We start from the raw sequence: 16074 nt of genomic DNA, 5'->3' as shown, positions 1-16074 counted from the left end.
GCCGGCTTTACGGCGGTGCGTGGTGACGGCTGCCGGGAGCCTCCTGGAAGCCCCGACGCGAGCGCGACGCTGCCTCGGGACTCGTGCGATGGCTGCGGCGGCGTTGGGCGGTGGGGCCGCCGAGCGCGTGCTGCCCGCTTCTCCTAACTGGTACTGCAGCCGGTGCAGCGACGCTTCCCAGGACGGGCGTCTCTTCGGCTTCGCGGCTCGACACAGCCTGTGTCTCCTGGAGGTCCGCGCTTCCGTTCCCACCTTTTATGGTACGTGTCCTGGGCTGAGACTCAGCAGGCAAGGGCTTCCTCCTCCACCACTACCATAACCACAACCACCCACCAGCTCCTCCGTGGTGCCTAAGCCCCTTTCTTCTCTCGGGGCGGCCCTAGGAAAGAACAGCAGTGGCCACTTCCCGACTTAAAAGCCAGAATAGCCTCCTTTCTCGCCGTCCTTGGTGGATGGGGACCAGGTGGGAAAGCTTTCAGCTGACTTATCTGCCTGGTTTTCCAACTGTGAAGACCAGCCTTCTGGAAGTATATCGCTCCAGTGGACTGTTTTAAGGCGATTGTTTCGTCTTGGCTCCCCTGCGACTAAATTTAGCTATTGGGTTAGCTCTAGTCTAGAGAGAGAAAAAGGTAAATAGGTCCATTTTACAGACTGACTCCGTAACCCCTGTTAATTTCACCTGAAGTATGCTCTGTACGAAGGAGCAGTCCATTACTTATTATAGTTGGTTAAGGGAGCATATTCAGCCATTTGTCTGAAATGGTATAGGGTTTCCTGCCTTAGCAGGGGGTTGGACTAGATGACCTCCAAGGTCCCCTCCAACTTTATTATTATTATTATTATTATTATTATTATTATTATTATTATTATTATTATATCTGTTTATATTTGGGAACACTCAGCGTGGGTTCACCCATGCTTGCGTAGAAGTCTCACTATGTACTGGTATGAGCAGTAGGTTTTGTCCTAACTTCTTGCCTATTTCTGGATTGAATTCAGAGTTCTGGCAGAGAGCTAAATCCCTTACAAACTTGAAGCCAAGGGATTGAGAAAAATATAATATGCCACACATACGTGGTCAGAGTATATCTGTGTCCAAAGATCCACTTCTTATTTCTTGTCTGAGATGGTATAGGTCCTCCTGCTTGTGCAGGGGGCTGGACTAGAAGACCTCCAAGGTCCCTTCCTATTCTATTCCTATTCCATTCTCCCCTACCAAATAGAATGAGGTGGATGGCCATAATAGAAAGGGTTTCATCATTTGCGCCTCTTCACTTACAGAATGTCTTTGCCCAAAAAGGATTCCTATTGCATCCATTGTGCACATTTTGCTGTTTATTTTCCTACCTTTAAATGTGTTTATTATGTTGAGCTGATGTCTTAAAATAATTTGAATCCAGATTATTCCTTTAGCTGGGAATTAGGAATGTTAATTCGGGGTAAAATTGTTCAAAATAACAGTTGACCTGTTTTATAAATCTAGTATATTTTTCACTGCAGGAGAATTAATAGGCCACACTGAAAGAGTTTCTGGCTTCACATTTTGCCCCTACCCTGGGCAAAACTACTATTGTGCCAGCAGTTCTGATGATGGAATTGTGAAAATTTGGAACGTCCAAACATTGACTGTCATGATGGAACATACACTACATCAGGTAAAATGCATTGGAAATGGTAGTTCTTGATCACTTGTTGGGTTGTGATGCACATTTTATTATATTCTGGAGCAAAACATCACTGAAATCTTTTTGAGAGAAATATGGAATTAAATATTTATCAAGATTTGTACTGTGTATACATGGCAGGCTGTGAGATAGTGTGAAAAAATGTTATTATGCAGTCTGTTTATTTTATTTAGTCCTGCTACTTGTCTTCTTCTTTGTTCTTTCTAATTTTCATATCTCTTGGGTGCATAGATAGGCACTTTATAATGAAGGTATATTTTCCAGATGAAAGCTTTTATTTGATACCAATAATGATAATTCTAATATCATAAGAGTAAATAAAGGTCTATATGATTATTACTGACATCTTTATTGTCAAATGAATCAGTTCTCAACTTTATTTACATGTTGTGATTGGATTATTACTAATCCAGTTAGTCTTTAAGATGTAATACGGTTGTTATGAAATGTTTGCAAAATGTGTTTTCTTAATTTCTTCCTAAAAAGTACTCCTGAATTATTTTGCACTCTAGTAAATAGCTGGTCATTGCTTTAAGAAAGAAAGAGATAGAGATCAGTGTCTCAGATTCTATCTTGGAAGAGATATGGAACATATGTTATTGACCTTTGGTTATTAACCAGTGGACTTACTGGACTCTGGAAATAACTGAGATAGTTTGCAAATTTAAATTCTGGCTTTTTATATTTGAGTGTTACACAAAACCTCAAAAACTATCAACGTTTAATTTTCCTTTTAATTGTGCTGTTTTTCTTCTCTAGAATACGATTTCTGCATTGCACTGGTCACCCAGAGCAAAAGATCTAGTTGTATCTGGTGATGAGAAGGGGATTGTGATTTGTTACTGGCATAATCGAAATGACAGTCAGCAATTTTTTCCAGAACCTAGAACTATATTCTGTCTCACTTGTTCTCCTCACCATGAAAATCTGATAGCTATTGGGTAAGGACCAAATGTTTATATATTCGATATGTTTTATAATACTCTATACTAATACGTGAGAAAGCAGTTGAAATAAGTGTTGTTTTATCAGTGGTATCCATTTCACTGATGAATCAGATTCTTCCTCATTTTTTGCATGCGGCCTTCTGAATCTGCTTCAAACATTTGGATCAGATCAGATCCTCAGATCAGCAGGCAAACTGACACAAAAATCATATAGAAGAAGCAGGGAAAGAGGGACAAAACACCCCGCATTGCCATACTTGCCCTATGAGGCTAGGGCAGGGGTCAGCAACCTGAAACAGTGAAAGAGCCACTCGGAACCAATTCCCTCACAAAGGAAAAACTGGGAGCCGCAAAAAAATGTGTGCACATGCGCATACATGGGCGCATGCGCAGAACAGGGTTTGACTGAAGAGTGGAGCCAAGGCGAGATATGCACCTACCCTGCATATTTGAATTGATTGGTTGAACTTTTTTAGTCCCACTTTTTTTTTGGACTGCACATGGCAGAGGACTGGGAGCCACAGGAGACGGCTGAAAGAGCCGCATGCGGCTCCAGAGCCGCGGCTCGCAGACCTGTGGGCTAGTCCATCTTTTGCATAGGTAAAAGTTGGAACAGCAAAATTGTTCCAGGTTTCAGTTGATTGAACTGCAAGGTGCTTTGTTAGTTTGAACTAACTAATGAGTTCAAGTAATTTGAGGTTTTATTTATTTATTTATTTATTTATTTAAATTTTTATACCGCCCTATTCCCGAAGGACTCAGGGCGGTTTACAGGGCAGCATAAAATACAATATAAAAATAGTATAGTTTTGAAGCAAAATACAATGTCCGCGTTGTGCATGCCCTTTTGTTAAGACTTTAAAATGTGGAAAACTCAGGGAGAATATTTTCATTAATAACAAGCAAAAATATTCTGTTGCTAAGTTATATTCTCATCTACATTGAGAATACAGGATCTAGTTTTCCTTTGGAGATTCATTTAGTCATTTTGGAAGAGAATAACTGGTTCAAAGTCACCCAGCTGGCTTTGTATCTAATGCGGGTCTAGAATTCACAACCTTCCATTTTTAGCCTGGTGCCTTAGCCACTGAACAAACTGTTCTGTCAATGCTAAATAGATTAATACTAGGGGAAAACGAGGTGTGTGTGTGTGTGTGTTGGTTTCACAGTGTTTATACCAAGTGATGAATTTAAGTTGTTGAATACAAATATTTTATTTCCTTCTGTTTCAATCCTATTACTAATTTTGTAGTGCTATCAGAGGATATTACTCTACACATTGTGGGAGTTAAAACCTCTTAGGGTAAAAATGTTGGTTATGTCAACAACCAGCATTCAGTTACAGAGCTGACAAGCAGAAGACAAAAGGTTTGTTTAAGAAAGGGAGGAAAAATAAATGCAATAATCACAGAGCCATGCGTTAAAATAGATTGTACCCTCATGTTAGAAGAGGGCAATCAATTCCTTTAACTGGCATCATTTTAATGTAAAGATTTTTATTCAGATATGCCATTTCAATATATAGAAAGCTTTGGCTAAGTACAAGTTGGAAAGACATGATCATCCTAACATGTTTAGTTAGGATTACATTGAAGAGATACATATTTATAAAACAAATATGTGATTACAAAGAAAGAGATTTCAGCACTAGTCTAAATCTAGAATGCTGATTAATTCCACTTTTCTTCAGTGTTGCATATTTCTAGAATGGGGAAAATAAAGAGACCAACTTAAAGTATGCATTGTTCCATATCTGCATAAAGTAGTTTTACAAACTTGTCAGGAATTGTGCAGAGATCTCCTTGAGCTAACAAGAAGTTGCACAGACAAAAAAGGTACTGAGAGCAACAAAGTTCACACAGTAACCACACAGATACACTGAGGTGTGAAAAACCAAATACTTTACTTTGTGGTGTAATAGAAAGCACAGTCAAAAATAAACAGTCCAGGTCATACATGTGTAAAGAACAGATAAACAATAGTAACAGTCCAAGGAGTATTCCAAATACAAAGTCTTCTTACCGGTCCAAAGGTCAAAACACAGTTGTTCAGGTTTAACACAGTAGCAAACCTTGGTGGAGCAGTGGGCTAATGCCTCCTTAAGTAACACCAGCTGCCTGCAATTAGTGCAGGTTCGCATCCCACCAGGCTCAAGGTTGACTCAGCCTTCCATCCTTCCGAGGTAGGTAAAATGAGGACCCAGATTGTTGGGGGCAATAAGCTGACTTTGTAATAATGCCGCTTGGGGTGTGTGTGAAAGCCCTAACAAGCAGGCATATACATAGAATGAAGGCTACTGCTAAGCTTGTAAGCCGCCCTGAGTCTTCGGAGAAGGGCGGGATATAAATGTAATAAAAATAAAAAATAAAAAAATAAAACCAACAATAGCAGTAACTGAGTAACTAACAGTGAAAAAACAGCGAGAGCAGAGAGAGAGAGAAACTACGTCCCTAGCTCCCTCTTATGGCCGTTGGGAGGCAAACACACCCTTGGCCAATCATCACATTTGAAGTGATATCATACATCATGGCTTATATATTTCCAACCCAACCAGGTAGGCTTAATCATATGCCTAACATTCTCCCCTTTGGGTAGGACAATATGTTGTAATGCCAAGAAAGCATATGCTTTATGTTCAGAAGCATCTGTTTTTCCCTGTAAACTATACTGTATATCTGCAGATATAGAACACAGAACACTTTCTGTTGTGTTCAGTATATAGTTCCTGGCAGGCTGAGAAATACTCCAGCTGGACAGTTTTGCTGTTCATATTCATTAATTTCATGCAGAAATAATGAACTATTAGCATTCTATGTTGAATTATGAAACCTGTATAAAATATTGTCATTTATTTACCATTCTTAAGGGCTGAAATCTCACTTATCTCTCCCACTTATTAGTCAGTGTAAGCACTTCTATCCTAAGGTTTATGTTTCCCACTCTGCTCTTACAAACGGCAAAGAAGATTACATTACAAACATGAATGGGCTGCATCTAGTATTGGGATTATTTATTGAACATGACTTATTAACTAAGAAATTAAATATAAATCTTTTTATCTCAAGCTATAAGGATGGGATTGTGATTGTTATGGACATCAGCAAAAAGGGAGATATTGTTCATCGCCTGAGAGGTCATGATGATGAAATACATTCTTTGGCATGGTGCCCTGTGCTTGGTGAAGATGCTCTGTTCAGTAAACAAGATTTCCAAGGTATATATAAATCATATAGCCTCTATAGTGGAAGCTAAAGACAACGGCACTATTTTTAACTGATTTCTGGATACTTTCAGAGGAAGATGCCATTACAGGAGCCATAACAGAAGAAGCAGGTGTAGAAAAAGGCTATTATTTGGCCTCAGGAAGCAAAGATCAGACCATTCGTGTATGGAGCTGTAATACAAATAGAAGTAAGTCTGGAGAAATTATACATTATTTTGACAACATAGTGTGGGGGTTTTTTTCCTTCTGTTTTCTCTGTGCTTCATGATGTTAAATATCAATTATAGATAAAAAAGGAATTCTAATACTAATAATTTGAAGAAGGGAGCTGCCTCATCAATTCTCATTTTACATAACATCCAATCCTGAATTGTGTGAGCTTAAATGTGTTGAAATGCCACAGTCTTTCTTTATAATAAAGCCAACAATGATCATCACTAAAGCTGTTCAGATCCCATTGTTTGTACTCTGACTGAGCAGATCTTGTTGAAATGCCTGAGCCTCAGTCTTACAGGTTTAACTGGGTTTAGTTTGAGCACATAATTCCTATGAAATAAGAAAGGGTTCTTTAGGTCAGGAGTCCCCAACCTGTGGGTCACAGCCAAGTACTGGGCTGTGGTCAAATCACCGGGCCACCTGAGTGGCCAACGAGCCCACTCAGACAAGCAGCGCTTCAAGTGTCAGGCATCTGTGACCCCACTCGCATCAGCCTCATCATAGGAGATGGTGGCCCCACTTGTGCCAGCATTATCGAGGGCGGTCATAACCCCACGAGTGCAAGCCTTGTTGTGGGTGCTTGCACCCACACTCATACGAGCTGCACCACAAACGGTGCTCATGCACATGGGCCTGTCCTGCCCACAAAATCATCCCCTTTCCCCCCTCCCCTGCTCTGGGCCGCCAACCCAGAAAGGTTGGGAACTCTGCTTTAGACTGTGACCTTGGCCATAGTGCCTGTAGATGGCCTCTGGCAGAGCCAGAATGGGAACGTTGCAATTATCCTGGTTCTTGATCCATTGATCATCATTATGGATTGAGTATAGCAATTGAGAATAGGAGCACTGCATGCAGATTTTCCTTTCTCTGTGTGTGATTCCAGTCAGTATGATGAGGAAGAGATTGAACCTGAGATTCTGTACCTGTGGGGTGCCTTAAAGCTTGATACTCCTGTTTAACATCCACATGAAACTGCCAGTGGGCTTTTCATGCATTTCGCCAATTATTACCTATAAAGCTTTCCATGGTACATGGCCCTGTTATCTGATGAATCCCCCACCTCCTATTGTTTTTGCCCATTTTGTATGAGCAGGCCAACCAGGCATGTTCCAGGTCTCATCAATTAAACAATGTAATCTGTTCCACGAAGTGCACATTTTCTTTCTTTGCTCCCTAGAAGGGCAATCCCCCCCCCATAACAAGATTTAATGATTCCTTGAAAATTTGGCCATCTGAACTTAGTAAAATAAATTCCATGTATTCAATCAGAAATATTATGTTCAACAGTATTTATGACTGTGTCAGTCTGTGTCTTACAGAACATCTGCAAAAGGATTTTTTTAAATAAAATTAAATAGAACAGGACTTCCGGTGGCTGCGCGGCGCCGGAGACAGCCTTCCCGGGCTGCCCGCAGCTCAGCTGAGTGATTTTCGCCCGAAACAGCGCCGATCAGCTGTTCGGGCGAATTTGAAGCCCCCTCCTCGGGAGAAGAGGAGGGGGTGAGGCCCCAGGTAGGGGTTGAGTTCTCCGGGGCCGCCTGAGCTTGTAGCTTGGGCGGCTGAAGGATTGAACTCCCCCGTAGCCTGGGTGGCTCCCAGCTGGTCAGCGTCTCTGCTCCGGACTTCATGGAGCAGAGCCAGGCGTCTGCGACCACCCCTGCCTGAAGGAAGGACTATGGAATAAAAGGAGCAGGCAGAGCGGTACAAGAGGAAAAGGTGAAGAGGATTATTATATTCTACTCTCTAGCTTGATGGACTTTTTAAACTTAAAGTGAAAGTGCGTCACAAGTGAAAAAGATGGCGGCTAAACCTCCCTCAAAAACTCTTCGGAGTGCTGGAACTTCTCCGGTACAACAATCATCATTGCAGGCGTTGCATCTTCCTGATGTATTGACATCGAAGGATTTACAAGATGCTCTTGAAAAACATGCCCAGGTAATTCTGGAATCAATGGGTGATAAATTTGCACAGATGGAGGCGAAATTGGAGAAATTGGAGGAGAGAATGGAAGAGAGGATGGAACAGAAGTTCAGGGTGATGAAGGTAGACATTTTGTCCTCAGTGTATAAAGTGGCTGAATGTGTGGAAGAATTGGAGGAAAAAGTGGAAGATTTGACTCAAAAGAATGCCATATTAGAAGCAAAAGTACTGGAGAATGAAGAGTTAAGAGACAAAATGGACAGAGAATTGAGTCTTGCTCAATATTACCAGATGCAGTTTGCTGTTAGAATTAGAGGTTTAAAAGAGAATATTAAGGAAGATCTAAAGCAGCTGATTTCTGAGGCTCTGGAAGTGGTATTGAATCAGCCAGCATCTGAAATAAAGGGAGGCATGGATAAAGTGTTTCGTGTGAATTCATGGATTGCAAGACAGAGAAAGCTGCCTAGAGATGTGGTGGTTTATTTTACTAAGAGGGAAATTAGAGATGAAGTTATACAAGTTGCCTATGATTCTAAAGTGGTGATTGCTGATCAAGAAGTTTTGGTTTTAAAAGAAATTCCTCCAAAGATTTTAAGGAGAAGGAAGGATTTTATATTCCTCGTGCAAGAGCTCAAGCAACGAGATATAAGGTTCAGATGGGAGATTCCAGTTGGGTTGATGGTGATGTATGAAGGTAAAAGGTACCGTCTGATTACTGTGATGCAGGCGCGAGATTTTTATAATAACGTTTTAAAAGCAACCTCATTATCACTTCTGGAAGCTGCAAAGGGATCTGGAGAAGGAGAACATCAAGAGACTGAGGATGGACAGACAGAGGAGAATGGTGCTGGAGGAGATCAAGCTACAATTTCTTTGGATGATCCTGGAGAGCGGAGGGTGACGCGTGCTGCTTTAAAACGATCAAAAAGAAAATAATAAAAGAGTAAGACCAGCAGAAGTCTATGGAACTTCCACAACGAACATCTAGGAAGTTATCGCAATGGACACGTGGGAAAAGATTTGGGTTAGGAACGTAAAGAGAGAACTTTTATAACATGCTTTATAGATGGCATTTAGATCCTAAAAAGTTTGCAAGTATGTATCCGGACTATCAGCCAAAATGTTGGAGATGTGGAGATGAAGATGTTACATATTTTCATGTATGGTGGACTTGTAAAAAGATCAAGGCTTTTTGGATAAAAATTTGGTGGAATATATTACGGCAGCAAGACTTTTGATAGCTCAGTAATGGAAGAAAGAGGAACTGCCGATTATAGGAGAGTGACTTCAAAGATTTTTGACCTGGCAGAGACGGTGTAGATTTTGGCCTAAGATTTTTCGCAAGAACGTTATATTATGGAATGGAGAAAATGGATTTATAGGGTTAAGAAGTTTCATGTAGCATTTGAATAAGTCTTCTTTCTTTTCTTTTTCTATTTTTGTTTTTCTATATATATTTAATATATATATATATATATATATATATTATCCTATATAAGCTAGAGAGTGATGGATTTTAGAGTTTATGGATGTTAGTATATGGTTGTTTATGATTGTTTTTTTTTATATACCTTGTATTTAGCTCTGGGAAGTCGGGGGGGGAGGGGGGTAGGGGGGAGAGGTAGGGGGGGAGGGAGAAGGGAGGGGGAGGGTGGATTTTTAAAGGAAAAATTGTATGTTAAAACTTTTTAATAAAAAAAAAATTAAATAGAACAATCCCATTTTCATTCTGGAGTTTCTCCTTTATTTTGATATCAATGCAGGCTTGAAATCTCTATTTTTTCTCTTTTTGCTAGTGGTAATGAGCTTGAAATTGCCCTTTTTGAAAAGAAGAGGTGGAGGTGTTGAACCAATGGTCAAAGAGCGTCTTTGGTTAACACTACACTGGCCTTCAAATCAGCCCACATGCATTTTTTCCAGTTGCTTTGGGTGAGTATTTTCTCAAATTAAATGGCTGACTAAAAGGCAAAAGTATAAGAAATTAAGTTTGGGGAAGGTGTCGATTAATTCCTTAGCATTATATATTTTCTGTGTTTTCTCAATACACCTCTAACCTTTCAAAAACAACCTCTCTTTCTAAGCAATTTGCTTTATATTTCCAAAAATATTTGGATGTGTGAAGATTACAACTCCTAGAATCCTGAGGCTTTGGACGTACAGGCTCAAATTCTATGATTTGCATCTTCAACACATCTGGAGAGCACTAGTTTGGGGACATTGGATATATGTCTCCATACTTGTATGTTGCATGTTTCCAAATTCTTAAACGATCTAGAAAGATTTCCCTGTGAATTATAATGATCATTCTGTACATGTGAAATAAAGCTTTTTGAATGTCTGTTTTAAAATACAATTTTATTAGACTTCAAAATATTTCATATTTTTTGCAATATGACTATAAGCGTAAAAGGTTATGTACTTAAAAAACAACCTACTTTATGAATTAACAAATTCTTGCTTTCTGCATGTTTATTTTTCATAGTGGTGAATTGCTGAAGTGGGATTTGGCACAGCCTGGGAAGCGGAAATGGGAACTCCTGGGGACTTCATCTGAAGGGCAAAACCATTCTAGAATAGTCTTCAACTTGTGTACTTTGCAAGTAGAAGACAGACAACTTCTTTTCTCCATTTCAATGGACAGAGATGTAAGGATCATAAATCTTGCTGGCTTGTTTGTTTGTTTTAAAAAGCCCTTTCGGAACGTTCTGGTCTGAAGGTTCCACAAAAGTTGACCTATCTTTGCTGCTGATTCTAGGAATATGTGAGATTTCTTCCTCTGGATTTTTCCCTATCATTGCTGATAACTGATCTGCCTACAGAGAAAAAGGATCAAATGTTTGTGAGGGATTTTTGCAAGTTTGGTGGCGTTTTCATTTGAATTATTATCATAAATGTGTGGTTTTGGGTGGTTTTTTTGTTCCTTTGGTGAATTACAGTTCCCTTTGACTCCTTTTCACAGTTTTTGGAACTGGACCTTCCGCTGACTCACTTGTCTTCATTTTACTTTGATCTTCAACATTTAACATCTTAACACTCATGCAGAAAAATACGTTGAATCAAATAGCACATTAGCTTTTTAAACCTTGAATCTAGACTTACGCCTGGTATTTGTAGAATTTGTAGAATTCTGCTCCATAGAATCTCAGCAGGAATCTACTCACTTTTAGAGCAGATCAGTGCTTCCCTTCAGAAATTCTTTGGAAAATCTTCATAATTTTCCTACTGAACTTTTCCATGGCTTTTGATTTGATGAATTTTTATTGAAGCTCCATTCATTTTTTTTTCTTTGTAGGTAAAGTGTTGGGATCTGGCAACTTTGAATTGCTGTTGGACTATGCCTTCTCTTGGGGGTTTTGTTTACAGCCTGGCCTTTTCACCTGTAGATACAGGCTGCCTTGCTATTGGAGTTGGGGACAGCATGCTCCGAGTGTGGAACACCATGTCAATTAATAATCATTATGATGTGAAAACTTTCTGGCAGGGCATTAAATCCAAAGTCACAGCTGTAAGTGTGCTTCTGGTCCTGTTTTTCAATATATATTTTATTTTCCCACTCAAAATAATGATTTCTACATTGGATATTAATTATGTTTTATGTACTGTGAGTGCTAATTATATACATATTTATTAGAACGTCAGAAATAATTCACTTAAAATAATTTCATTTTAGATATATTATTTAAACATATTAACAATAATAAAGATTGCTGTATTGATTATACTAATTAAAAGTCACTGCTTATATCATGGCCATTAGATAAGAAAACAATTCTCAGCATAATTTGAGCACAGATGTTAAGATAATGAAAAAAAACATTATTAACAAAATCTGCTTTTGAAAGCAACACTAGAAAGTGGTGTTTAAAAATAATGTAATGAACTGCTGTAAACTGTAATTAACTTTGATCATGAATCGTTAAGCTTAATAACTTCATTCTTTTACTGGCAGCTATTACTATGTTACTAGGCTCTAAAATGCTACACCTGCAAATCTATCTAAAGAGAATGCAGTTCTAATTATTTTAAATTGTCAGGATACTTCATGCAATGATTTATTAGTTTATTTGCTAGTTTGCTTACTTAAAAGTAGCTTCAATCACAGAGAATTTCATGCATTGTTAGTTTTCTGTTTGTGGTGCTTTATGCAAATGAACATAGTTTATGGAGAATGCTAACAAATGTCCTTTAGTTAGTATATATTACATGTTCTGCTGGTGTAGATATACTTATTACGGTATATATCTGTCAGCTATGTTAATGTCACACAGTGCAACCTGGATATAATTTGCATTAATCCATAATTCTGACAGTGTTGAGATCTTAGTGTGTTTTCTGTTTGCAGTTGGCTTGGCATCCAACAAAGGAAGGCTGTTTAGCTTTTGGAACAGATGATGGAAAGGTTGGAATTTATGATACGTACTCTAACAAGTAAGATATAACTATTTTTTGTTGATTAGTTATCTATTTACATGTATAATGATTATAGTTTTTTTGAACAATCAATATATGGCTGGTTCACTATTCAGTAAACCATCACAGATGACAATAGGTGATAAGCCAAAACTGCCCAGATTTTGGCATAGTATGTACTCATCCAAAGGAAGAGTGTTGATCAAAAAAAAGTAACGCTTTGCAAGGATATCAAAACACATGAAGGTAACCTTCTATTGCAAGAGTATTTGATAGTGTCAACCTAATTCCATATGCTATTAGAGGCAGAGACTTGATAAAACCATAGAATTAACTTTTTAGTATTGTTTTTAATTTATTTATTTAAACCAGATCCAAGTTCATTCTAAGAAAACGTTCTGAAAGAACTTCTTCAGACCATGTTCTGATTCAAAATCTTCCAGAAGCCCAGTTATTTCTTAGTTCTCTTCATAATTTGTTCTGTTGCTTCACAGATTTATTATTACTCTTTAATTAGAATGCATTTTGTATGTTCATTCTTATCCTTTGAGCACTCACAGAAGGGGGTAGAATTTATCAATGGGGGAGGGAAATGGAATTGTTATTGTTTCTTGTATTGAGAAAATACAAAGAAAATTGTATTCTTCAGTGTTCAACTAGACATTCTTTTAAACTTGTAAAAAGGAGTGCAGAAGGATTGTGGAAAATATTGTTCTAGCTTAAAGGAATTGTTGGACCTTTCCGTATTTCTATTGATATTTTAAATAATGCTGAGGGAGGTTACTTCAGATATTGTCATATGTTTCTTTAAAAATGATGCCAATGTTTTTGTTTGGTTTGCTTGTTTTTCTGTTTTGTATTTTACTTTTTATGATAAAACAATACATAAATAAAAATTTTAAAAAATGATGCCAATTTCATGTATCTTTTCCTGTTAGGCCTCCCCAAGTCTCTAGTACATACCATAAGAAAACTGTGTATACTTTAGTTTGGGGACCTCCAGTTCCTCCACTGTCTTTACGTAAGTCTTAGAAATATGTTTATGTTTTTTTCATTGGCTTTTTTATTTGGTCCACATATTGTGATAATGCTCTAGAAATAGCATTATCTTCTCCCCCACCCGTGGTGGGCATGTTCAAACTTTATTAACATCTTCATAGGTTTTGAAACTGCTTCATAATATAAGCATAAACACCAGGAATATTCCAATTGGCCATTACGTTTTGCAGTAATTTGATGATTTAAGTCATAGTTATGTTGCATGATGGTATTTTGATCCAATAAAGGATGATGGAATTATTATATTAAAAGAAATATTTAAAATAATTTGTTTTAGATTTTTTTCTACTAATTACATTAAAATATACATGTTTAAGGGACAATAGCATTGTTTTCTTATTTATTGTAGAGGGAGATGGTGATAGACCTTCCATAACCTTATACAGCTGTGCAGGAGAAGGAGTTGTTTTCCAACATAATCCTTGGAATCTAAATGGAGAAGCTCATGATATCAATAAACTCATTCGAGAAACAAATTCAATCAAAGTGAGTAAGAATTTTGACCTTGGAATGAAAATTGCTTGCCAGTTCTCCATCTGTATTACAGTTCAAGTAGAAGAAAGTAAAATCTGACTCCAAAGTAACTTTTGGCACACTGACACAGAATGCTCAGATTTGTGCAAACTGGGCTGTTGGCAGTTCACCATCTGTAATGAAATAGAAAGAAGTCAGACTGGGATTAAAATCTTACACAGGTAGAAAGTATGGGGTAAGGAAGAGGTCCTGGTACAGAATGTTAAGAAGCTACGGAGCATGAAACTCACAAGCAGATAGCAAAAAGTTCAGAACTGAACTTGATTGAAGAAAGATAATAGCTCATGTTCAAGATTACACTCTGGCATTAGGCATGGCAACACATGCTTTTCTGCCTTATTGTGTTAGTCAGTGTGCCTCAGCAGCTCTATTTAAAGTGACCACCAGTTTTCTGAGGAACAATTAGCAAGAATGTCCCATGAGTTGCTTGCTACATGTAGCATTTTGCTCGTGAAATTATTCCAATTTGCTCAGGTCTAGAATCTGCTGATGAAGTGATTGGGATGCATCACGTGATATTCCTAGAACTCTTTTCAGCTTCTTGATTCTAAGCAAGTGATAAGATAAAATGCTTTGAAATGTGTTGGCTTGTAAGAATTATATGTAAATAAAAGGCAAAGCATAAGCAATGAACAATTAAGCAAAACTGCAGGAAGGCTAAACTTTATGAAGGAAGTTTCTCAGCATTGCTAAGGTCACTACAAAAGAGAACAATGTTAGACAAACTAATCAAAATGGAGTGCTGGCTACTGCAGAATAGAGGCATAAGGTAACAACGGGAGAAACGGGTGAAAAAATGGAACTATTGATTAAAATAGAACTGAAGCAAAGTAGCATAGGCATTTGTGAGAGAAAGAATTAGTGCAAATAACCAAGATAGCAGTGGACATGAGCTATTACTGTAGAGTTACGATCTAGTAATCATTAGAAGGGAAATGCAAAATAATTGTGATGAGCAGGGAAAGAGTCTCACTTGCATATACTACTCAGCGCCTGTAAAAAAAAGTAGCAGAATAGCAATTCTAATAAATAAATTCAATACTGCCTTGACCTTCTCGAACAGTCTATAAGGCTAGGATGCTACTTTGTTTTCTGTTATCTTCTTCACTGGAAATCTGTTAGAAATTTAAAACTTTTAAACATTTGAAAGTTTCATTCTTTTATGACAACTTCAGAAAATATTTTAAATCTTTCCAAGTAGATTGACCAGGTCCACTGATTGTGGAACTTTCATTATGTCAAATTACTGTATTTGTTGTAGCAAAATTGCCATCTATCATGCCACTCTGTTTCTGCAACTTATTTGCATAGGAAAGTTTAAATGGAACAAGTACCGTATATACTTGAGTATAAGCCGAATTTTTCAGCCCACTTTTTGGGCTGAAAAATTCCACTTCGGCTTATACTCCAGTCAACAAAAAAACTTACCGAGGACTTGTGCGCGGCCGAGGCTTTGGTGCTTCCGGGATCGCGCGCACCTCTCCCAAGCCACCGCCGTCCGAGACCTGCTGAAGTTTGGGGAGGTTTGGGGAGGTGCGCGCGCACCTCCCCAAACCTCCCCAAACGTTGGCAGGTCTCCGTTCCTCCGCGCCCTGCCTGCCTGCTTCTTTCCGCAGCGGAAAGAAGCAGGCAGGCAGGGCGCGGAGGAACGGAGACCTGCCGACGTTTGGGGAGGTTTGGGCGCCTCCCCAAACCTCCCCAAACGTCGGCAGGTCTCCGTTCCTCCTGCCGACGTTTGGGGAGGTTTGGGCGCCTCCCCAAACCTCCCCAGGTCTCCGTTCCTCCGCGCAGACCTGCCGACGTTTGGGGAGGTTTGGGCGCCTCCCCAAACCTCCCCAAACGTCGGCAGGTCTCCGTTCCTCCTGCCGACGTTTGGGGAGGTTTGGGCGCCTCCCCAAACCTCCCCAGGTCTCCGTTCCTCCACGCAGACCTGCCGACGTTTGGGGAGGTTTGGGCGCCTCCCCAAACCTCCCCAGGTCTCCGTTCCTCCACGCAGACCTGCCGACGTTTGGGGAGGTTTGGGCGCCTCCCCAAACCTCCCCAAACGTCGGCAGGTCTCCGTTCCTCCTGCCGATGTTTG

The 16074-nt window shown here is 39.2% G+C and overlaps 1 protein-coding gene across 2 annotated transcripts in view; it reads left to right on the top strand.

Annotated features, from left to right (window-relative positions):
- Nucleotides 1-48: 48 nt before the first annotated feature.
- Nucleotides 49-16074, top strand: part of GEMIN5 (gem nuclear organelle associated protein 5) — a 39904-nt gene continuing 23878 nt past the window's right edge. For both annotated transcript variants that reach the window (XM_081317692.1, XM_081317691.1), the window contains exons 1-11: nt 49-260; nt 1501-1655; nt 2445-2626; nt 5698-5846; nt 5927-6043; nt 9788-9920; nt 10474-10636; nt 11284-11496; nt 12334-12419; nt 13340-13422; nt 13810-13946. In XM_081317692.1, coding sequence (XP_081173818.1) covers nt 89-260; nt 1501-1655; nt 2445-2626; nt 5698-5846; nt 5927-6043; nt 9788-9920; nt 10474-10636; nt 11284-11496; nt 12334-12419; nt 13340-13422; nt 13810-13946 — 1590 coding nt within the window. In that variant the 5' untranslated portion in view covers nt 49-88. The remainder of the gene's footprint in view (nt 261-1500; nt 1656-2444; nt 2627-5697; nt 5847-5926; nt 6044-9787; nt 9921-10473; nt 10637-11283; nt 11497-12333; nt 12420-13339; nt 13423-13809; nt 13947-16074) is intronic.

The sequence above is a fragment of the Vipera berus genome (assembly GCF_964194415.1).
Source record: "Vipera berus genome assembly, chromosome: 2".
Taxonomy (NCBI): domain Eukaryota; kingdom Metazoa; phylum Chordata; class Lepidosauria; order Squamata; family Viperidae; genus Vipera; species Vipera berus.
This window is presented reverse-complemented; position numbering and strand designations above follow the sequence as displayed.